At 41.6% G+C, this 24,266-nt stretch overlaps 2 protein-coding genes across 9 annotated transcripts in view; both read left to right on the top strand.

Annotated features, from left to right (window-relative positions):
• Positions 1–5,913, top strand: part of LOC133457030 (serine/threonine-protein kinase WNK2) — a 47,599-nt gene extending 41,686 nt beyond the window's left edge. Inside the window, exons 26-29 of one of the 6 annotated variants that reach the window (XM_061735848.1) lie at positions 1,327–1,371; positions 2,952–3,232; positions 3,320–3,688; positions 4,346–5,913. In XM_061735848.1, coding sequence (XP_061591832.1) covers positions 1,327–1,371; positions 2,952–3,232; positions 3,320–3,667 — 674 coding nt within the window. In that variant the 3' untranslated portion in view covers positions 3,668–3,688; positions 4,346–5,913. Of the gene's footprint in view, positions 1–1,326; positions 1,372–2,951; positions 3,233–3,319 lie in introns of all 6 variants that reach the window. The other 5 variants (XM_061735850.1, XM_061735852.1, XM_061735847.1 and 2 more) reach the window with 5 other exon arrangements.
• Positions 5,914–6,756: 843 nt separating this feature from the next.
• brpf1 (bromodomain and PHD finger containing, 1) lies at positions 6,757–23,876 on the top strand. Of its 3 annotated transcripts, none has more exons than XM_061735854.1 (16): positions 6,757–6,992; positions 10,622–11,409; positions 12,128–12,317; positions 12,420–12,707; positions 12,831–13,348; positions 13,828–14,017; positions 14,142–14,273; positions 16,871–16,999; positions 18,325–18,760; positions 19,410–19,712; positions 19,824–20,102; positions 20,203–20,350; positions 20,546–20,679; positions 21,555–21,670; positions 21,762–21,916; positions 22,785–23,876. In XM_061735854.1, exons 2-16 carry the CDS (start codon positions 10,667–10,669, stop codon positions 22,966–22,968), a joined length of 3,945 nt encoding a protein of 1,314 aa, XP_061591838.1. In that variant the 5' UTR covers positions 6,757–6,992; positions 10,622–10,666; the 3' UTR covers positions 22,969–23,876. The 3 variants fall into 3 exon arrangements, with proteins under 3 accessions (XP_061591838.1, XP_061591840.1, XP_061591839.1); XM_061735856.1 differs by having other exon boundaries at positions 19,851–20,102; XM_061735855.1 differs by lacking the exon at positions 6,757–6,992 and adding an exon at positions 8,332–8,423.
• The last annotated feature ends 390 nt before the right edge of the window (positions 23,877–24,266 follow it).

The following is a 24,266-nucleotide window of genomic DNA, read 5'->3' on the forward strand; positions in this document are numbered from 1 at the left end:
TAACCCTAAAAAGCCAATATAAAAAATGTTGGCATCTAGATTTCAAAAACATTTCTAAGCTGTGCTGCCTCTTACACATCTGCATGTGGTCTTCAGTACCTGAGAAATACATGCACATAACTTGGATGCAATATATAACTCTGCCCGTTGTCCACACTTGACACAATTGTGGTATGTTGCCTCCTTTTCCCCTCCATGTACCAGCTTAATGCAGGGCGTGTGGCTTTAAAACTAAAAAAGAAACAAGTGCACTTGGGCTTGTGAATGGCTAGTCTAATCCAAACATGGGCCTGAGGTCAGATCTAAAACAAGACTGTGTGACTGACTCTTTAAATTCATTAACGTGTTCATGTGTAGGAGACAATGCCAGTCTTTACCTGTTAATTTATGAGCCTTTCTATCCACTGCTGAACATCTTGGAAATGAAGATCTGCAGTCTAGTCTGAAATCCTGTTTATGCAGAGGAAATCCCAGGACCTTTGCCTGGTAGGAAGGCCCCTTTTCTCTTTCTGTCTCTCATGTTTGGACGGAGAAGACGTGCATGGGGCAGGCGCCAGGCCGGGCTCTCTTGGAGACGTGCTCCGCCATACTAAGGGCTGTATCATCAATAATGCTGTTTCTTTCATTTTTTTCACCATTTAATTTTCTTGCATGTTTTTTAGTGCAGACTTAGAGTAGTTCCTGATAGGATTTGTGTTCTTTCTGTTTTAAGTTTTTCTTACGTTTTCACATTGTTTCACAGGCTTTCTCATATGGACAAAGATCTTTTCTTTTTTTTTGGCTATCCAGTCTCCTTTTCTTAGAAAACTAGATTTCCTCTCAGTCTTCTAATAAAAGATGCTTACAAATCAGTAAATTGGCATGATCAATATTCTCATTATTTTATAGGCAGCTAAGATGTATTGTCCCAGAATAATTCTCATAGCAAAGAAAAGGAAATGCAGTCAATTTTGGCTTCACCATTTAAGTTGAAGGTCTTTATCGTGACGAGGACCAGGAGCTGAATAATATTGCAACTTAACAATTTAAGGCCAAGTGCGTGGGTTTTGGGGGTATTTTTTTTTTTTTTTAAATACTTGTCAGGTACACTTTTCTAATAGCCAGCTTTCCTATTGACTTCCCAGTTCACGAGGGACACATAGGTTCTTTCTTCCAGTCCTGCTCACTAATTTTTAAAACCACTTGTCCTTCTTTTCCTCTCTTTCTCTCTCTCTATAATTGTTTTTTGAAATCTGAATGTGCTTTTCAATCAGCTTGTCCACATACTTGTGGTGTGCAGTGTGTCCTGGCCTAACTGTTTGTCTTGTGCTGTTTCACCTTTTATAGGGTCCACTCTGAAACGCCTATGTCTAGGCAAAGAGCGCAGTAGTAGTAACTATCTTATTTACTTTTTCTCTGTATTTCTTACTCTGTCCTCACTACTTTAGTCGTATTGTTTGTTTGTTTGTGTACTTTTGTCCTTGTTTTTGGAATTTGATCATGTGGTACTACTTGTTGAAGACTTCGACACTGAGACTACAGATTGTGGCACTTTATATTGTTTTAATTTTTAGTTTTGCATGGCGATGTGCCTACATGTCTTGATTGACTGTGTCACTGCTTGCCATTTCATTTTTATGTGGTTTTTCATGGAAGGCATGTACATTATAATCCCTTGGCTGTTAGATGAGCAAGATGCGTCAGTTGCAGCTATACATGTACTTAGGCTATGTTCAAATTAGTCCACTTTTGTTTTAAAAAGAATCCTGTGCACCTTCACATTAGCATCAACTTCATTTTAGAAAATGCTTTCACCCACATTGCACCACCATGACAAATATCAGATGGTGATCCATGCTCCCTGAGCATGAATACACGTGTGAAAACAGGCTAAAAAGTCCTCTGGAAACAACTTTTGTTGCAGGTTGTTCTTTCAATGTCCTTCAGTGACATTTAGGCAGTTGTGGTAGTATTACATTCAGACTAAGGTTGCATAAGAGGAGGACAAAATCAGCTGTGCTTGTTTCTCCATCTCCACTTTGTTCTTTACACTGTCCTTATCAATTAAGTCTTATCTGTGTTATCTTCTGGTAATGAGCTTCCCTCATCAGGAAAGTATACATGGTAACCCAGAAGAGTAAGTTCTGCAATGAATCGGCGCAACTACAATGTTGTTTCTAAAAGTTTTGGGATTATGATTATGATTATGATTATGAATCTTTATTTCGGCTTGTACAGAACAAGATGAAAAGGAAGAAAAAAAAAAAAACATTTCTTTTGACGAAAAGGTGTAGATTGAAGCCGTAGCTTATAGGGCCTACCCTTTTTTCTTTTGATCAGCAAAAATATGAGACATTAGCTTTTACTCAGTGGAAACAAACAATACATAAAGAAGAAAAAAATAAGTAAGACAAAATATAAAATTGACGTTTCACATCCTAGAATGTTTTTGATAGTATATTTTATAATTATAGTGTTTTATATTTATTTACAGTATTTTCTTTAAACAATTTCTTAAACTTGACGATAGAGCGACACATTTTTAGGTTGTTATTACAACTATTCCAAATTTCTCTAGCCTTAACTGATGTACATCTCTTTTTAATATTAGTTCTTGCTGTCGTCATCTCAAACATGAGTTTCCCCCTCAGATCATTATCCATCAACATCGCTTCACAATCCAAGATTTTAGTAACTTCAAAAGTGTTTCACTAAAGTACCATAGATGACAGGCATAGGCCAAAACTTTAACAGAAGTTTCATTGTTTACACGTAACTGCACTAATGCGGACATAGCCTGATTCTGGCTTCACCAAAATATGTATTTCGTGATGGGAGTAGAAGTAGGTTAATTTGTCAAAACTGCCTCAAATTCTGCCATACAGCAGCCAACTGATTTGACAGTCCACAGTTGTTTATTTTTTGTTTAGTTTGTTGATCTTGGCAAATGTACAAGTCTCATGTCTTTTCAGGGTCGTCTCTGAATGCCACTACAGCCCCGACAGCCTCAAGTCAGACACAGCCATCAGTCACAGCAGCCACAGCTTCACAGCCATCTCAGCCATTTGCACGGCTCGGCCAGGTTCAGTCCAACAACAGCAACAACAACAGAGGCACGTTTACTGATGATCTTCACAAGCTGGTAGATGATTGGAGAAAAGAGACGGTAGCAGCGGCCAGCCAACGACGACCCTCCCTGAACGAGATGAAGCAGCAGAGACGCCACTCACTCATGGGAGCAGTTGCGCCTGAGGTAGTTTACAGTGAGATATGTAGTCAGTGATGAGGGTATAGTATACCCTGTGCATATTTGTCATAGACATTCCTCCTTCTATTCCAGATGAAACGCCATGTTGTTCCCAACAAGTTCCAGGTGCCTCTCTCATGCCCAATGACTGCTGCTTTAGCGCCTGGTATGCCTGCAACCCTAGCACCAAATTCCTCTGCAATGCTGTCTCCTGGTTACCTTGTTCCAGCGGGCTCCTATGGTGGGATGGTCCGCAGTCCTCTTCATCCCCCGTGGCCCGGCATACCTAGTCCTGTAGGGCCCGTGACTCCTGTAGGCTTGCTTGGTGCTCCAAGAGTGATGCCCTACGTTACAATGGCAAACCCAGGAATCCAAACCTTCCCTTTGTTCATGCACAACCCTGAGATTGGTCCCTCTTCAAAAACCACTAGGACTACCTGATCTGCTAACTGAGATGTGTTGGTGTGTGTCTGCAGGACAGTCCAAATCCACTCTGCTCTATTCACTGGTGGCACACATGTACATAGTCAGATCTTGTAAATAACATGAAGTGTTGGTATTCTTTATACAACACATATCTGTAATAAATTGTGTGTGTGTGTGCGTGAGTATGTATGTGTACATGATAATGATACCCTTAGAAAGTATGTCTGAATATCTAATGCTTTTTAGCTTTGGTCTTTACTAAACTTGGCCATAGAGGACAGTTTATCTGTAGTCACAAACCAATTTCACTCTGTTCTTTCTTGCTGCCGTTTCCACATTTTGCTTTTGTCTTTTTGTTTTATGTGCACTTAAACACTACATTGCAATCCAAATATGAGTGGCTTTGGATCCTGTAACAGGATAGTATTTATGATGTAAAATGTTTGCAGGAATGCAGTGCCTTGAACCTTGATTTCTTTTCAAGCATTTCTGCATCCAAGTTATTTTGATGGTACCTTGAGTACAGATTTACAGTTTGTTTTTGTTTAGTTTTTTTTTTGTTAATGATTCTTTTTTTCTTTTTAGTTTACATATGAATGCCCTTCTAGTACTGCACTATTAACACAGTATATACTCTTATTTAAATATTAGAACCATGTTTTAACACTTGTTTACTTTTCACCCCTGTGACAGATGGACTGCCATAGTGGTGAGATGTTCTGATGCCTTGCAGATACAAACGGTAAATGTACGACTGAGGGATGGGAAAAAGTATTCGCCAGCAGCCAAAATCCATTCAGGTCAAATGGTTCACTCGGACACAGCTTCTTTCTTGACTGGACAGCCGTTGGTTGGACAGCACAAGAGCTGGTAGTGTTGTAAAGGAAAGATGGTGTCCAGAGCCATTCATACTGTACATAGTTCTTTCTACAGTAAATGCCTCTGGTGGTGTCCTGATCAGAATGTAGCAATTGATATGTGAAGGCTTGAGGCTTAAAAGTGCAATTTAATCCCTCCATAAAGCTTTGATTGTGGCCATGCCACAAGCCTTATCTTTGACGTGTGCGACATGAGCAAGCTAAAAAAAGTTGAGCAAAGTTACAGATCACAAAGCAACAGTTAAGATTACCTGGCAAATTATAAATACCACGAACCACCGAGCAAACACTGAATTCACTGCTGCAAAATGTTCCTTCAACTTGGCTCGTACTCTGTGTACACTGTATGTAAAATGTTCTGTGCAATCACCAATTCAATTTGATGTTTTTAACTTATTTGGTGTTTAGAGTTTTTTGTTTTTTTGTTTTTGATGCTGCTATTTATCGAGGTGATTGACTGTACAGTTAAGTGTTCTGTTCTTATACGACGGTACTTAGGTAAGAAGACTTTAAATCAACAGGGGACATGCTCACAAGTCAGTGTTGCCTTGTTGACAGATTGACCCAGGTTGTTTTTGATGCCTGACCCCCCCCCCCCCCCCCTTTTTTTCCAATAATGTACTGCAAAATTGAAATGATACTTGATGTGGGAGATTTGCACAATATACAATCTCTTTATTCTACATAAGCTATGATAATTTTTTTCAAATCACTGACAAGCATGGCCTAACTATTCATGTTCCACTAAGCAAAAAATAAAATAATAGATATAATGGTTAAAAATGTCACATCTTCACAACACATTCAAGAGGTTTCAGCACCCCTGTCTTGCCAAAGCTGTGAATTGAATAGTTCTGTTGCAGCCTGTATTCGTACTTTACACCTTTTTTTCTTTTTTCTTTTTTTTTTCTTTATTTTTGACCATTTGGAGGCAGGTTGCTTTGATGTATATTATTCCATCAATTCGGTTTGAATTGGATTTTTATAGGATATTATGCAGAGTCTTCTGCTTTGGTGAAATACTTCCAATAGTAAGAGATTTCTGTTCTCTGTCACTTTTATCTGGTATGTTTTATTCTGCCTCCCTTACTGCTGGCTGCAGAGATGGGAATAACCACTACTGACATATTCACTTGGATGCTGTGATCAAATGGAGATCAGTGAAATGAAAGGGGGAGTAGTCCTAACACTTCTCCCTCTGCAAGTCACTTCTCTGTGGATGTCATTGCCCTCTTATGGATATGCTGTGATTGTCAAAAGCTTGTATTTAACTGTGTGGGATTGCTTTTGCCTGCTGTACGTCCCACTGCATTACCCCACCCTGTCCTGCTGCACTCTTATCACAACTGTATGTTGAGAGAGAAATAAATATTTTGTGCTTGATGGATTGTCTGTGTTGTTTTTGCACACAAGATTTGTTGTTTTAAGGACAGATTTGCCTGTCTACACATTTCTGGGAATAATATGCCTTATATTACATTATTTAGGTGTTTGGGGATTTATGGAAGTAAAGTAGGAGTTTAATTTCATGGCAATGCATTTATTAAAATTATTTTTCACAAATCTTTTAATTTCAACACATTGTCACGTATTTGCTACTCGAAACCTGACTTAAAATGATATTACGTCTGTAAAATAGTTTATTTTCCTGAAACTGTTTACTTGCTCTCCGCCTCATTAACCCCTAAGAGCTATACAATATCATTGATACATTTTAGACTTGTATTAATTACATCTTTACACTCAAATTATGCATGAAGTGAAAATACGTTTAAATTTTCAATGTGGCATAAATTAATTTCAAATGCAGGAAGAAGCTGCTGGCTCGTGTAGGTGCGAGCCAGCCCTGCGCACCACGGGCAGGTTTCACAGCCACAGATTCGCCACATTTGAAAACGGGTTTTGTTGAAATAATTAAAAAGTTAAACCAAATCTGAGTTTACCTTGGCAAGCGAATTTACGCTTACGAAACCTCTTCTAAAATATACCCTTAACTTTTATTTTGACACCATGGTATTAAAAAAAAAACAGTTTAGATTGTATCGGCTCTAATTTATGACCGCTTTGACAACCAATCCGCTTGCTGTTTTGAACTGCGTCCACCAATCACAGCGCAGCGTCCCGCCCCCGTCCACCAATCAGAGCGCAGCGTCCCGCCCCCGCGTCCCCGCCGCTGATCCAATCTGGACGCGCCTCCGCTCTGCGTGGCGAATGTGTGAAACGGCGTCTGCGACGCAGCGCTGCTGCAATGGTTGCCCCTTTTGTTCAACCCAAATTCCCAAATTGTTCCACACACAATGCAATTATCTGGATATGTAATTGTTTCATACAATCATTTCCCTGCACTTACGCCTCCCGTGGCCTCATCTGGGACTATCTAATGCATTAATACCGAGCCGCATCCCTCCCGAGCTGGTGTGAGCTTCCCGAAGCACGCAGTCTGTAATGAGGAGCGTGGAGTAGTAAGTGTTTAAAACCGTCAACTAGTTTCAGCTACGTTACTTTTGGTGGGGGAAAGTATGCTGACGTTTTACGATGAGATCGTAGGCGTGATTTTGGTGGCGATTACAGTTATCAATCTTAGCCCAATCGTGCCCTGGAAACACAAAGTGGCGTTAAGGCTGATTTATGGTTCCGCGTCACACCGACGCAGAGCATTACGGCGTATGGTGCGCGTCGCCGCGTAACCCGTCGCCGTCGTTTTAACGCGGAACCATAAATCAGGCGTTAGTGGAGTCCTTGATAAGCACTGGCTATTTCCCTCCAAACATTTCCTAGACTGAAGACTGAACTAGTAACTAGTGAGTGTGGCTCGGTTAGTAGTGCAGTGTAGTGAGAGTGTGAGCTGGTCCTCACATGCTGGTGTGGGGTCGCTGGAAACACGTAAACTGTCATGTTGCTGCCAGAGCAGCACCGCGGTGGAATTGGTTTGATATTGGATATTATGAATTCAACACCCATAAAACTTGATTTAATGTGGTTTTATGAATTCAACACCCATAAAACTTGTGATACATACCACTGATTTTGGTCAAACCACTTGTGATGTGTTCATGGTCATCTAGACTACATATCACAAAACAGTAATTATTAAAAAATCATGTATATGGGCATATATATGGGCTGATTTAAAAAATCACATATATGGGCTGATTTAAAAATCATATATATGAGCTGATTTAAAAATCATATATACAGGCTGATTTAATGTGGTTTTATGAATTCAACACCCATAAAACTTGTGATACATACCACTGATTTGGGTCATATTGCTTGTGATGTGTTCATGGTCATTTAGACTATATATCACAAAACAGTAATTATTAAAAAATCATATTATGGGCTGATTTAATGAGGTTTAATGAATTCAACACCAAATGAATTCAACACCCATAAAACTTGTGATACATAACACCAATTGTTTTCATTAAACCACATTAAATCAGCCCATAATATGATTTTTAAATCAGCCCATATATATGCCCATATATATGATTTTTTAATAATTACTGTTTTGTGATATATAGTCTATGACCATGAACACATCACAAGTGGTTTGACCAAAATCAGTGGTATGTATCACAAGTTTTATGGGTGTTAATGTCCAATATCAAACCACTTCACCCGCGGCAGAGCCAGCAGGACAGCAGGGTGAGGTTCTGGAGGGAAACAGCAGCTCTTTATCTGCTCATTAAACTGATCTGTGTTTACATGGGTCGGTGCGGGGCTAACAACACGGCTACACTTTAGCTGTTAGCTTTAACGTTACTGGAGACAGTATTAAAACACGGAGCCAGTCTGAATATCGCAGAACAAAACCCCACCGATCTACCCGCGTGTTTGTGGTATGTGCAGAAGCCCAGCTGGATGTGTATGTGTGCTGGTTCTGAACGGTGAGTTAGTGTTTGCTAGCTGCTGTTAGCATGCTGGCTAGCAGCAGCTCTCATTGTTGGTGGGAAAGTGTTTAAGTTTAAGCTACTAAACTAAACCCACTGGACCGTCTCACTGCCCTGGACCTGCGGGACCATAGGGATGTGTCTGTGCTTGATTACTGATTTAACCTCTGGAGCATCGCAGAGACACAGCCTGGATGTTACAGTGAATTGTGTTGGTTGTTTCTGCTGTTTTGCTGCTGGTCTGACCTGCACCTGTTACAGGTGTTGGGCTGTTGTGGTCCCGGGACACACAGGCTTTATGAGCTTCTTCATCAACATTTGACTTAAGCAAAGGCATAGTGTTGTAAGGAAACTAGTTGACAGTATTGCTTTGGTCCACGGTTTAATCTTAACCAGTGTTCTTCATGATGCACTGTTTGCAACTTAAGTGCAGTAGAAAAGCATCAGAGAACAGGGGTGTTTAAATAGCCTCCAAAACTGACCATAACACAAACAGTAATGACAGATCGTTAAGCTTTAATTCATCAGGTTAACAATCTGTCATTACTTTCAAGATTCAAGACAACTTTATTTAACCCTTGAAGGGCAATTTGATTCGGCAGCTCCCGCCCAAACACACACATAACACATTCAATAGAAACACAGAGAGAAAGTTGGCAGCTGTGTGCAAAAACTTGTGGTGGGAAACAAGTTTAAGTTTAAGCTACTAAACCCACCTGGACCATCTCACTGCCCCGGACCTGCGGGACCACAGGGATATGTCTGTGCTTGATTAGTTATTTAACTCTGGAGCATCGCAGAGACACGACCTGGATGTTACAGTGAATTGTGTTGTTGTTTCTGCTGTTTTGCTGCTGGTCTGACCTGCACCTGTTACAGGTGTTGGGCTGTTGTGGTCCCGGGACACACAGGCTTTATTTATGAGCTTCTTCATCAAAACTCCTACGTGACTTAAGCAAAGGCATAGTGTTGTAAGGAAACTAGTTGACAGTATTGCTTTGGTCCACGGTTTAATCTTAACCAGTGTTCTTTATGATGCACTGTTTGCAACTTAAAGTAGCTTGTACCAAATGCAGGGCAGTATAAAAGCATCAGAGAACAGGGGTGTTTAAATAGCCTCCAAAACTGACCATAACACAAACAGTAATGACAGATTGTTAAGATTTAATTCATCAGGTTAACAATCTGTCACTACTTTCAAGATTCAAGACAACTTTAGTTAACCCTTGAAGGGCAATTTGATTCGGCAGCTCCCGCCCAAACACACACATAACACATTCAATAGAAACACAGAGAGAAAGTTGGCAGCTGTGCGCAAAAATCTGCAATTTGTTGCATTAAAAAGTGCTGATACCAATAAATTAATTAATTAAAAACAGTCTATACAAACACCGGATGATATAATTCCTAGAAGGTACACAGTACCTAAATCAGGGGTCTCCAACCCTGGTCCTGCAGAGCACCTATCCAGCATGTTTTAGGTGTCTCCCTGCATGAACACACCTGATTTTAATCAATGGTCGTTATAAACTTGTCATCAAGGTCTGGACAGTTCTGTTGATGACACAGCTCCTTGTATGATGGTGTGCTGAAGCAGGGAAAGATCTAAAACATGCTGGATAGGTGCTCTCCAGGACCAGGGTTGGAGAACCCTGACCTAAATGCACATACCTAACAAATTCATAAGAATAAATTTAATAGCCGGACAGCAGAGGAGATAAAAGACCTGGAAAAGCGATTACCCTTAAACAGGTTGGGCATAACGACGTCCTGAAGGCAGCAGTGAAAATTATTTTTCTAAGACGTGCCCAGAAGTTCCAGAATACTCTGAGTCTTCCTCAAAACCTGTTGTTCCCATAGGGAGCCAAGGTCGCTCTGCTTGAGTCCAATAATCCTGGAACAGATTTTCACCACACTGTTAAGACTGTTCCTGTCCCTGAGTGACAGGTTGTTGAACCAACAAATAAAAGAATAAGTTAAAAGGCTTTCAATGAAGGACTGATAAAAACGACAGAGAATCACTGGACTCACAGAAAAAGAATTCAACATACGAAGGAGATGAATCCTCTGCTGTCCACGTTTGACCAGTGCTTCAGTGTTGAAATCAACTTACTGTTTGTGTGACCGATCTCATTGAGACTCAATGAATTGTGGTCACTTTTTCAGTGATCGTTCCCTATTATTTTCTGTTTCAGATGTAAACGTAAATACTATCTCTCCCAGCGGTGGCTGTTGACACAATGGGACTGGATTTTGATGTAAAGACATTCTGTCACAATCTTCGGGCCACCAAGCCGCCCTATGAGTGTCCTGTGGAGAGTTGCCGTAAGGTCTACAAGAGCTACAGTGGCATAGAGTATCACCTGTACCACTATGACCACGACAACCCAACTCCTGCGCAAACTGTGCCCCAGAAGAAGAGAAAGGGACGGCCTCCTCGTGCCTCACTGGCTGGTTCAGGGGACACTGACGATGGTGGAGGTAATGGAGGTGGAGGACCGGGTCACGAAGGGAACACACCTTGTAGCCCCAGTCGGTCGGAGCGCTCTCACTCGCCAGGCAGAGAGACTATGACCTACGCTCAGGCACAGAGCATGGTGGAGCTGGAGATCCAAGGGCGTGTTCACCGGATTAGCATCTTTGAGAACTTGGACGTGGTGTCAGAGGAAGACAGTGATGCGGAGGATGGGCTGCCATCAGGAACTGGTAGTAGTGGTGGAGGAGTGTGTAATGGTAGTGATGGTGGAGCTGGAGGAAGTGAAGTAGGAGGAAGCGGCAAGGATCGTTCAGATATCCCATCTTCTAATGGGGGCAAAGCTACTCCAAAGACTGGAAAGCATAAGAGTAAAGAAAAGAAGAAAGATGGCTCATCTCATCATCACAATGCACAGTCCGGTCCAGCAGTTAAGCTACCAGAGGCCGTGTTTATAGAACTTCACCAGGAGAGACCCGATTGCCCTCCGCGGCCATCATCTTACTACAGGTATGTTATTATCTACAGCTGCTTATTCCTGTTCAGGGTCACGGGGATTTGCTGGAGTCTATCCCGGCTCTCTTCAGGCACTACTAACTGCTAACCACCAAGTCACCATGCTGCCTAAAATTATGACTTAAATAATACTGACTTTATTTATTTAGCTACAAGAAATTAAATCAAATATTTGACACAGTAACAAATTCATTTGCCAAAGTCGATGGGACACCGTTCCTTCTCTGCCTCCGCCCCACACCTATGGAACTCTCTACCTGACGACCTCAGGAATGCACCTTCTGTGGAGTCCTTTAAAACGGGCCTTAAAACACTTTTCTACAAGCAGGCTTTCCCCTGAACTCTTCCCTTGACCCCATTTATTCAAATATATATATATTTTTTGCTGCCCACAACTTTTTATCTTACTTAGTAGCTAGGCTTTGTCTTAGTTTCTTAGTCTTGTTTTTAGTCTTCTTTGTAAAGCGTTCTGAGATCTGTCGCTTCAGGTGAAAAGCGCTATATAATTTGAAATTATTATTATTATTATTATTATTAAGTCTGTATTTAAAAAAAAAAAAAAAAGGTCTTCTCAAATACTTTGAATTATTCTGTCAAATATAACATATTTCTGCAAAAAGAAATTAGTACCAATTCCACAGTCCTAAGAAATGACACTTCCATGTGTGCCATACAAGCAAGTGTTACTCCTCCATCCAATTCTGGACTTCAGGTATATCGATAAGTCAGTGGAGGAGCTGGATGAGGAGGTGGAGTACGACATTGATGAGGAAGATTACATCTGGCTTGGCATCATGAACGACAAGCGGCGGCGTGACGGTGTCCCACCCATCCCTCAGGAGGTTTTTGAGTATCTCATGGACCGCTTGGAAAAGGAATCCTACTTTGAGAGCCACAACAAGGTACCTGAGCTTGTATACAGAGGGAAAGATGATTTATTTTTTTTACATTGAAAAATTCATGGATTGCATTGACCTGTCGTCTCCTGTCGTCATATTTCTCAGGCTGACCCAAGTACGCTAATCGACGAAGATGCTGTCTGTTGTATCTGTAATGATGGAGAGTGTCAGAACAGCAATGTGATCCTGTTTTGCGACATGTGCAATTTGGCGGTTCACCAAGAGTGCTACGGTGTGCCCTATATCCCAGAGGGTCAGTGGTTATGTCGTCGCTGTCTGCAGTCGCCCAGTAGAGCGGTGGACTGTGCTCTTTGTCCTAACAAGGGCGGTGCTTTCAAGCAGACAGATGATGCACGCTGGGCTCATGTAGTGTGTGCCCTCTGGATCCCAGAGGTAAAGCCACATGTCGCTGCATACATGTTCAATTACAATGACATTTAGTGGGTTCACATCCTCTTACGTTTTGTTCACCCTGCTTGCATTATTTCAATAAAGTGACATATCTTTCATTTTTAGGTTTGTTTTGCCAACACAGTTTTTTTGGAGCCCATTGATAGTATCGAACACATCCCTCCTGCTCGCTGGAAGCTCACCTGCTACATCTGCAAACAGCGTGGTTCAGGCGCCTGCATCCAGTGTCACAAAGCGAACTGCTACACAGCTTTCCATGTCACCTGTGCCCAGCAGGCAGGCCTCTATATGAAAATGGAGCCTGTTAGAGAGACTGGAGCCAATGGCACCTCTTTCAGCGTCCGCAAGACGGCATACTGTGACATCCACACACCCCCCGGATCAGCCCGACCATTAGGAGGAGTGGGCGGGGGTAGCATGGGGTCATCCAACAGTGAAGGAGAGCTGGAGGAAGACGACGAGCCAAGTCTCGGCCACGATGAGGACTCAAAGGGATGGAGTTCTGAACGAGCAAAGAGGGCGAAGGCAAAATCCAGACTGAAAATGAAAAGAGCGAGGAAGATCTTAGCAGAGAGGAGAGCTGCTGCACCGGTGGTGTCTGTTCCCTGCATACCTCCTCACAGGTAGGCACGCTCCACACCTGGCCTTTATATGCCTACTGCTCTCAAAAGCATGACACCGTTTGTCTGTTCAGCTGAAACAGAACATCACAATCAGGTTTATTGGCCAAGTTTGAACATGCCAGACAGGGAATTTTACTCCGGTTATTTCGCTCACTGTACCCAGATTTAAATAGTTACAAACAGTAAATCGACAAATGACTCTTATTAACATATATACACTTTAAAAAAAAAATGAGGTAGACATGGTTATTGAAAGGTGCATTGTTACAGCATATGATTGTGGTTATTATTATTATTATTATTATTATTATTATTATTGCACAGTGATTAATTATTTTGAGACTCTATGAGTGATGAGAGTTCATCAGAGCAACAGCTTGGGGGAATTTTTTGGGAGAAGAACAATTTAATAAGGCTTTACATTTATCACATGGAATTCCATCAAAGCATTTAAAAAAAAAAAAATGTTTTCCCTTCAGGCTCAGCAAAATCACAAGTAACTTGACGGTACCCAGGAAAAGCCAGTTCATGCAGCGGCTCCACAGCTACTGGACCCTGAAGAGACAAAGTCGCAATGGCGTGCCTCTTCTGCGCCGGCTTCAGACTCACCTGCCATCGCAACGGCATGTCGATCCACATCCACCACAGCCTTCGACGCAACTTGCTCCGGTACATTTTTGCTTGTGTTTTCTTAAAAAAAAAATGGTCTCATGCATTTGTCTAAAAAAAAACCTGAGCAAGCATCTCGTACCACACCATGTTCATGGGTTCGTGTGCTTAACTGGTGTTTCAGAGGGACAGCGAGGAGAAACAATCTGCTTTAAAGGAGCAACTGAAAGCCTGGCAGAGACTGAGACACGACCTGGAAAGAGCGAGGCTGCTAGTGGAGCTCATCCGCAAGAGGGAGAAGCTCAAGAGAGAGACGGTGAGATACAAAAAAAATGCAACTTTCTATCACTGCAAGATTTTTAGTCCAGTAGTATAGCAGTAGTTAATAAGTTTTAAAGATGAATTATAAGCAAAAAATACACTGAAGGTGGAGGTCAGGATGTCATGTGGTGCACATTAAGTGGCACACCTGGCACCAATAGGAAGCTTTGGGAAGTAGTGCACACCAACCACATTATATGATGTGGTGACTGACTGTAAGTTTTCTATCATAGCTCTGTCTTTAATTAACATTATAAAAATGTACATTGTGATCAGTAGTTTTATATAATGAAAACAGTACAACAACATGCACACTTTTAGGATACTGTGTACCAGTTAAGACTAAATATTCTACACATTTCTCACATTTTACAACCCAATTCTAAATAAACAATTTTGCAATACTTTCTAAAATGTAGGTGAAAACCAAGTGCAATGATTTGCAAATCTCGTTATCCCATATTTTGTTTACAAGGGGAAACAGAAAACGTATTAACTTTTTAATCTGAGGATATGTACAGTCTTCAGGGAAAACAAAAGGTAGTTTTTGAATGTGATGGCAGCAACACGTTTCAAAAAAGTTGGGACAGAATGATTATTTACCCTTGTGTAGCACGTCTCCTCTTTTCACTGCAGTCCATATTCATCTGAAAACTGAGTCCAGTCTCTGGACTTTAAGGAGAAAATAATGTTGCCTCCGTGTCTGATACAAGATTTGAGCTGCTCAACAGTCCGGGGTCGTCTTTGTAATATTTTTATTTCATGATCGATGCATCAATTGTTTTCAGTTGGTGAAAAGTCTGGACTGCAGGTCTGTTCAGTGCATGTGCTCCTCCAGAACGAAGCCATTTTGTGGTCCATGATTTAGATTTGTCTCGCTCAACGTTGCAAGGCCCTGTCTCAAAAAGATTTTGCTCTCTGACCTGTATATACATTCCAGATGTGCAAGCGGCCCATTCCATAGGTACTAATGCTCCCACAACACGTCAGTAATTCAGGATTTTGAACTGAGACGATAACAAACCAGGTGGCCCTTCCTCTCTTTGTGGCATTCATGATTTCCAAAAAGAATTTCAAACTTGTATTCCCCTGGCCTCAGGACAGTGTTCCACTTCGCCTCAGTTAATTTTGAATTAGCTTTGGCCCACAGATGATGGCAGAATTTCTGGATCATCTTCTGCACATTTTACTTTGCATGAGTGAATTGTAATGTGCATTTGTGTGTGGCATGATCAATGTGTACTGAAACAGTGGCCTCCAGAAGTGTATATTATTTCCATTACAGAATCATACCTGCTTTTAAGCGGTACTTCCTGAGGACCTGAAGATCATTTGCATCTTTACATTCATATTTTGCCCCATGCGCCTACACAAAGAGATTACCAGATTCTCTTAATCTTTTTATATTATTATGTACTGTACAGATAAGATGTTCAGAGTCTTCCCAATCTTCCATTGAGGAGCATTAATCTGAATTGTTTTCACAGACAGCTGAACTTCCACCTATCTTTACCTCTCCTTGAATGTTTTTTTTAACATATACACCCAATCATGCCACTTACCAGTTGCCAGTTAACCCAGTTAGTCGCCAAATGTTCCCCCAGGTGTTTCTTTTTACAGCCGTTTCCCATCCCAGCTTTTTGTTGCCCATGTCCCAACTTTTTGAGACGCATAGCTGCTATCTAATAAAAATAAAAGGGCTAATAATTTTCATGAAATGTTCAAATGACTCACTTTCAGCATTTGATATGTTTTCTATGTTATGTTGTGAATAAAATATAAGTATATGGGATTTGCAAACCATTGCATTCTGTTTTTATTTACATTTTACACAGCATTCCAACTTTTTTGGAACTGGGCTTTTAGGTAGCAGATTACATCACTAGTAAGTGGTGGGTTTCTACCATTTTGAACTTAAACTAGGAAACACCTACTTTATTTACTTATATAATAATACAGATAATAAAACAATTTGAATTACAGAATATTATCTATACCAAAAAATGTTTCCAGCAACAATCGGATGTCGGTTTAATACTCTGAAGGCAGCTACTATATTTCTCACGTGAAGAATGTGTACCATTGCCAGGCAATAATGGGTTTACAATACATATAGAATGAGAAATTTCTATTCCTCAGCATTGTATATTTCATCATTCACTTTAAAAATACTTTTATAAAGAAATAATGTTTATATAAAAACAGAGAACAACTTCAGGAGCACAGAATAAGAGGAACTACTACAGGAACTGAAATGCACAAGAAAATAAAAACAAAAGGTTTTTGTTTTTTTTTTCCTTTCAGGAGTCTCAATATGTGAAAGTAAAACTGTAGCAGGACCAGTTCCCTGAGATGAGTGGGTGGGTGGAGGGTTAATAGTAAATAATATGATGGGTGTTTTGGCATGCGTGGATGCCACCAGCGTGTCCAGACCATTACACTTCTCCTGTCTTTCTTTCGGGGCCGAGTTAATTGTGAACACACAATTTCTCTGTTTATTTATTCAGCTTACAGGATACACCTTACTTATAAAAAAATAAACAAATCAACCGATGCAAACAATCAATCAATCAATCAATCCTATGTGTTTAGATTAAAGTCCAGCAGATGGCGCTGGAGATGCAGCTGACTCCCTTCCTGGTGCTTCTGAGGAGCACGTTGGAACAGTTGCAGGAAAGAGACACTAACAACTTCTTCACTGATCCTGTCCCCCTCGAGGAGGTAAATGCACAAACATACAGAATATTTATACTCTTTACTTTGGCTGTGTGTTGTTATTTTTTGATTGTCTGTTTTGTTTGTTGTTGGGTTGTTTTTTTTTTTGGGGGGGGGGGTTGATGTTCCAAAACCATTTTTTCCTTCTGATTGGTTTTATGTTTCCTTTGTTCTTTGTTTTTTGAATATCACGAGATACCAAGTACTAACGCAGGGGTGGGCAATCCTGGTCCTCGACGGCCGGTGTCCTACCGGTTTTAGATGTTTCCCTGCTCCATGATACAAGCGACTGTCGTTAACAGAATTGTGCAGACCATGGTGATGATTAATTAGAATCAGGTGTGTTAAAGCACTGAAACATGTAAACTATGCAGGACTCCGGCCCTTGAGGAGCAGGATTGCCTGTACTAACGTCATTTCAGACATCCAAATGTCCGTGGTACCTACAGCTGATTGCCTGTACCTTTTTTATCTTATATGACGTGTGTTCAGTCACAGTGTGATTCAGTTTAAGGAGAGCCGTTTCTGAGACATATTTCCAACCCAGCTTGCTGTTTCCCAACTCCAGAAGTTCAGCTATGCAGTTAAATTGGACATTTTCAATGATTGAACGGGGTCATTAAAGGATAAGGAATTCTACAATTTTTCTCATTATTATTGAAGGTTTTTGTTTTTCTTTGGTGTATTTCTCTCAATTTCCAAATGCTAACTCCAGAATATTATGCTGTAATTCCTCCACCAGCCTCTTTCATTTAATAATCTATTTGTGTTATTTCACCTGCTGATTGCATAAATGCTTTGTAAGGTCACTCTTGTTACTGAAACTGAAGCCGTACATATTGAGCATCCCATCCCTGATACAGCTAGCTCAGCTATACAACTTGTCTCGTCTCTTCTCCATCTACCAACCTTAAACAGAAATTTGCAAGGCAGTATTGTCTCACTTCTGGCTTTAAGTGCAACAAAGTATTGGGATTCTGTTTGTAAAAATGATGTGCTATCAGGTGGTTTAGAGATGTAAATGATTGCAGATCCAGATACCATTATTGTTTCCCAGAATCATGAGTATTGCCAGTGTTGGTATTGGAATCAGAACAGCTCTATTTAAAATGTTGCCATTACATTTACTATTAGTTTTCTATGATTCGATAAATGTTTGAGGTATTCTTCATTACAGTAGGCTCAAAAGTTCTGGATTTATATGAATAAATACACATACAGAAACTTGTCCATGCAACTATAACGTCTCTCAAGAAAAAAAAACAAAAATGTAAAATTCTCATCTGAACACTCCGGTCATGACTGTGTGATTTCTTCCGTTTATCCCAAAGGTACCAGACTACCTGGAACATATTGACACTCCGATGGACTTTCAGACCATGTGGAACCTGCTGGAGTCTCACCGCTACCTCACTTTTGAGGCCTTTGAGGCGGATTTTGGCCTTATCGTCAACAACTGCCTCAAGTACAATGCCAAGGACACGGTGTTTTATCGTGCTGCCCTGCGGCTCAGAGAGATGGGTGGCGCTGTTATCAGAGCGGCAAGGCGCCAAGTTGAGCGGATTGGCTTTGATTGTGAGACGGGTTTGCACCTCCATCGTGAGCCGAGCCCTGAGAGTCAACGCGAGCAAGAGAGAGACAGAGAGCGGGAGCGGGAGCGACAGCGGGAACGGGAGCGGGAGCGAGACAGGGAACGAGAACGAGAACGAGAACGAGAAAGAGACAGAGACAGAGAAAGAGACCGACCTTTGTCTTCTAATGAAGATGGTAAGCATTCATCTTTCATTGGGAGGTTTTTGAGGAGGGAAAAAGTAGATGTGAAGTAAATTATATATTTTCTCAGAGAACGTCATTTGAGATGATGCTAAAGTGTGACAATGTTAGTGACCAGTGATTTTTGGTTTCTTTACGCCGTGAATGAAGGTAATTTACAACCCACTGGTTATCAAAAACACTCATCTAAAAAACATTATAGCCCCTTTCACACAGCCAGTTCGAGGCGGGAACGTTGCGCCTTTAAGCCGCCTCGCTGTTCTGTGTGAAAGTCACGGAGGCGGAATGGGGGGGCCAAGTGGCCCCACCAATAAGCCGGCAGCGGAGGTAGTCACAGAGCCGAAACGGGGTCTGTGTGAATGACACAGCCGGCATGCCGGCATGCCACTAGACGCTGACGCTGTCGTCACGCCTTTGATTGCGGAACGCCGGCATGCTGTGTGAATTTACAGACGGGAGCGGCGTTATGCCGGCGTTGTATGGTTCTGTGTGAACCAACAAAGGCGGCGTATTGGCAGGACTTCTTTACACCAATATTGCGGAATCTCTGTGTGAAAGGGGCTTATGACACAGCCACTCTGCCTGTGTTTTCACTCTGCTTTACATTATTCATCATTCTTTTTTAACTCTCTCCTTGCCTCAGACCTGCTCCTGCCAGAGAACAGGCGGCGGCTTCCTCTAGAAGAGCAGCTGCATTACCTGCAGGCACGGCTGGACGACGTCAGCTCAGGGAAGCACAGCATCGGCCAGTCGCGCAGAGCCAAAGCTCTGAGAAAGGAGATCAGTGTGATCAAGAGGAAACTCGCACACCAGCGGGAAGGAAGTTCCGGCATGGGGGGCCGGGAATCTGTGGGAGACCGAGGTTCTTCTCTCCCTCACCACTCGTCATCTGCAGGGCACCACGATGAAGGGGGAGAGAGCAGCAGTCAGGAGATTGGTGGAAAGGGTGCGTCTCAGAGAATGTATTCATGCCATTAACATGCATCATGAAAAGAAGAAACGTAACAACATGAAGCATATTTTGTATCTTAACATTTAAACCTCTCTTTCCATTAAGATTTGAGTGTGTCCTCATCTGCCCTAGCTCCAGAGGTCGGCCGTCGGACTTCTGTCCTTTTCTCTAAGAAGAACCAAAGAATTGCTGTACCCCCTAAAAGGCCAGGACGCCCCCCGAAGAACCGGGATGCTGGTTATTCTGGGGGGCCGGTGGGCCAAAGTCCCATCGGGCCCCCACAGCTGGCCTTGCTGTCGACAAGCAGGCAGAGGAAGAGGCCGCGCAGCCCTCGCACCAGCTCCAGCTCCGACAGCGACAGCGACCCGGATGACCTGTTGCCAGGTGCAGAAGATAACCATATTCTATTAATGCTTCCAACGTACAAAGACTGAATCCCATGTTCACACTTCTTTTCTTTTTTTATTTTGCTTCTCACCTTCAGGTTTGCCAAGCAACGGTTTCGATACAGGAAACCAACCAGTAACTGAAAGCTTCCGCGTGTACAGAAGTGAATCGCGGCTCCCGCGTTCAAGCTCAGACTCTGAGTCCACAACAAGCAGCAGCAGCAGTGCAGCTTCTGACAGGACCAGGTGATGCCTGTGCATATTTGAGCATCCATAGTTTGTGAACGACAAGTGAAAGTTGACATTAAACAAACAAACATCCTCTGCTCTGGTTTTGTTACAGCCTTTATCAAAATGCATTTTTCAGTTTGAAACATTGAAAGATCTGTTAGTGACTGCAATATATACTTATCTTTTTTTGTTTGTTTCTTTTAATCACAGCACAACCCCGTCTAAGCAAGGCAGAGGAAAGACGTCATTCTCCCGCTCCACCTTCCATGAGGACAGTAGTGAGGAAACGTCAGGGACAGAAAATGATTCATACTCAGTTGGAGGATCACGGAGCGTTTCACATTGTAAGCTTATTTTCTCGCGCTGAAACCCAGACAATGAATGCTTGGTTCGTTTTGTGTTTATTCACATGCTGAGTATATTCAGTGATTTGAATATTCATGCTTTTATTTTAGTACTTGGGATTTTAACTAGTCTGATATGATCACAAGATTTGATTTGTTTTGAAGATTTGAGAAATGCACTAATGGAAACTTTTGATTGAACTTGATTTCTAATCATTTTTAATTTGCTGAGACCTTATTTTTTTGCATTTTTTTCAGGGTTGGTAGAGACAACAAATTATTTCAAGATCAACCTTCCTTGAAATGTATTTAGAGTGTAAAACCGCAGCAAAGCCAATACCCCCTTTCCCATAAAAGGCAGCATGAAAGCTGTCTTACTCCTACACCAACTTTAATGAAAACTGCACATTTTGTGTGTGAAATCCAGCTACAGTTAGACAGATGGGAACCCGGGTGTCCAGTAAATCATAGATGGCGATACTAAAAGATACAGCTGCTTCAAATGGAGCGTCTTAAAATGTCCATTCCTGCCGTTGGTGGAAGCTTTTACAGCCAGCAGATTTGGGTGTGGCAGCTGCTCTGTTGTTCTGTATGAAAGGAAAATAAGATCTGCTTAAAGAAAGAAAGGAGACAAAAAAGATCTGTTGTCACCGCATGATGGGTTGGGTTGTGTAGGTCAAATGTCTACAAATATCTTCTGTTCAGGTCTCCTTTCCAAGCAGTCAACAAGCTGTAAATGTATTTTAACAACTAACTCAGGTCACTCTGAAGCAAATAAACACTTGTAAATGGTGAAAAAAAGCTTAATACAATAAAATAATGACTATTGTGGAGTGAGGAGCAGAATCAGAAACACTTGTATTTTCTGCTGTCAGTGGTGCGTGGCCGGGAGAGGTCAGGATGCTGGATGGCATCGGATGACTATACTTCTCTGGAAGCTCTGGACCTGGTGTGGGCCAAGTGCAGAGGTTATCCCTCCTATCCTGCTCTGGTGAGTCACATGCACACTTCTTATTGCGTAGACTAAAAGCTTCCTCTTGTTGTGGAATTGAGGGTTGCATGTCTGATCCCCTCCATTTCAGATAATTGACCCAAAGATGCCCAGGGAGGGGGTGTTTCACCGAGGTGTCCCAATCCCTGTCCCTCCTTTGGACGTGCTAAAACTCGGAGAGCAAATGACGCAAGAGGCCAGAGAGCACCTGTTCCTGGTCCTCTTCTTTGACAACAAGAGAACTTGGTCAGTGTTTTTATTTTTGTTATTATTAAAATTTTGGTCAAATATTACTTTAAGTAATCATCTTCATCCCATTAAAACCTGTTGCAACATATGGGTGTTGGAGTTTCCAAGTTTAGGAGAATGCCTCATGACTCAATATGTCAAGATTTTGGATTTTTCTTGTTTGTTTTGCTTTTAACTTTGCTGACATTTTGCACCTTCTGTCGGAAATGATGTGGAGGTTTGCAGAAAAGTACAAGGTGCAAGCAAAAAAGACTTCTGGTATTACTGGATGTAAGCTCACAAATAATGTTGTGGCAAAGCTTCAAAGCGAACGGCAGACCTCTTACTGAAGTGTGAGATGAAACGTTCAGAACAGAAATGGGGCAGACTTGGTTTTTGACAGTGTAAGACGAAAAGATCACAGTTATTTAGGTCATCGTGTGTACTCCGCAACACTGCACAGCTCACACTAGGCTTTAGGCTGTTCCATATTCAACCTCCTTAGAGCTGGTGCACACATATGTGAACATCACATGTCCTGTTGTCCATATCATTATATTTAATTTCTTAAAAGGGGCCCAAAGCAACAAGAAAAAAAACTTGCACAACCGGGTCTTGAGCTGTTTAAGAAACAGATGAATGTGTGAGGACAACTGACGACAACAGCAATGGCAGAGTGCACTCTTAGGTTATCGGAAGTTCGCCTGATCTCGGATCAGGTCCTATAATAATAAATAATGGTCCTGTTCAGCCCTATAGAGGAATTTTTTTATTACACCTTGACCATGTATTGATTCTGTCTGGGCGTCCTGACTGACAGCGGTATACTATGTTTTTGTTTTTGATGTGCAAACAAATGGGACAAATGGGTTTTATGTGCATGCAGGCAGTGGCTGCCACGCTCCAAGCTGGTGCCGCTCGGCGTGGATCAGGAGCTTGACAAGGAGAAGATGCTAGAGGGCAGGAAATCCAACATTCGTAAATCTGTGCAGGTGGCCTATCACCGCGCCATGCAGCACCGCAGCAAAGTACAAGGGGACCCCAGCAGCGAAACCAGCGACAGTGACTGAACGCAAACACAGAGTCAAACACAAATGACACGCCGGTTCCCTGCACGTGTCATGGAGTTTAGGGCAACCCACATCACACAACACAAAACAAGAGTGCCAGTAGCAAAGTGTTGGGAAAACAGCAGTCGCTACTTTGTCCCCAAGAATCTCACATTGATGCACAAATAGATGTTATTTAATCCAACCTGTAAAATTATGTATTTAAGAGGATTGAAAAAAAAAAGATAATAATAATGGTGGAAAAATATATGTTGAGAATCATGAATCAAAAATATTCCTTTTACGTGGTCAATATGTTTGATAACAAATGAGAGGTTTACAAGTCAAACAAAATTGTATATTATTACAATATGATGCATCCCACTTCCCCACACGTACAGTCACACACGTGATCTTACATTTGAACAGGGAAATGCATGTGTTATATGTGAAATGCACACACTGTGGGCATGGCTGGGAATGCCTTTCCTCCCAACACGTCTTCTTCAGACCTGTCATCTGGTTCTCTAAAAGAAAAAAAAGAAAAACAGGCCTGGTGCTATTGTTTAGTCATTGTCAGTGGAGCACAAACAGAGACTGATGCAGCCTGGCTTCGGGCAAACCAACGTTACTGTAATTTATTCTTGTTAACAAGGTCCACGCCATTGTTTTATCATGGACAACTTCTTATCACTCCGGCTGCACTAATGATAGTCTGGTGGTCTTTTCTCTGTCAGTCTTTGGTTCCTGTTTAGTTTTTTTTTTTTTTTTTTTTTTTTTTTTTACATTTTTGTTAACATATGTACCTGTCACTTGTCTTCGAGCTGTTGGCCAGTCAATAATGAGGACTGAACTGAAACACAATTTCCTCACTGTTTTAGTCTCAGGCTGATGGCGTTAGAATTTTTATATAAACAAATTGCATAAAAATACAACTTTAATAAAAAAAAAAAAAAAAAAAAAAGATTTCACCCTTTTTTTTGCGGGTTGTGTTACAGTTATTGCTTCACCCTGTTTCATCGCTGGAGAGGCATTTTTCTTTTATTTTCAGCAGAAACCTCTGACCTTGCCGTTACCTCTGATCAAGGGAAATGTGAATCATTAGGTCCATTTAGCTCAACATTTAAGCAAGAAATATACAGTGCTGTGCAAAGGTCGTAGCCCACACTATTCTTGTTCTTTTATCAAAGTTTTAACAGTCATCCATGTTTACTGTTCAGCCTCTTTATTGAGATAAAAATAGAAACTACAGTATGGGTGGACCAGTCATACACCAAGCAGCCAGAGAAAAGCCCATATCAGTCGACCTTTAAATGATA

The sequence above is a fragment of the Cololabis saira genome, chromosome 12 (genome assembly GCF_033807715.1).
Source record: "Cololabis saira isolate AMF1-May2022 chromosome 12, fColSai1.1, whole genome shotgun sequence".
NCBI classification, from domain to species: Eukaryota; Metazoa; Chordata; class Actinopteri; order Beloniformes; family Belonidae; genus Cololabis; species Cololabis saira.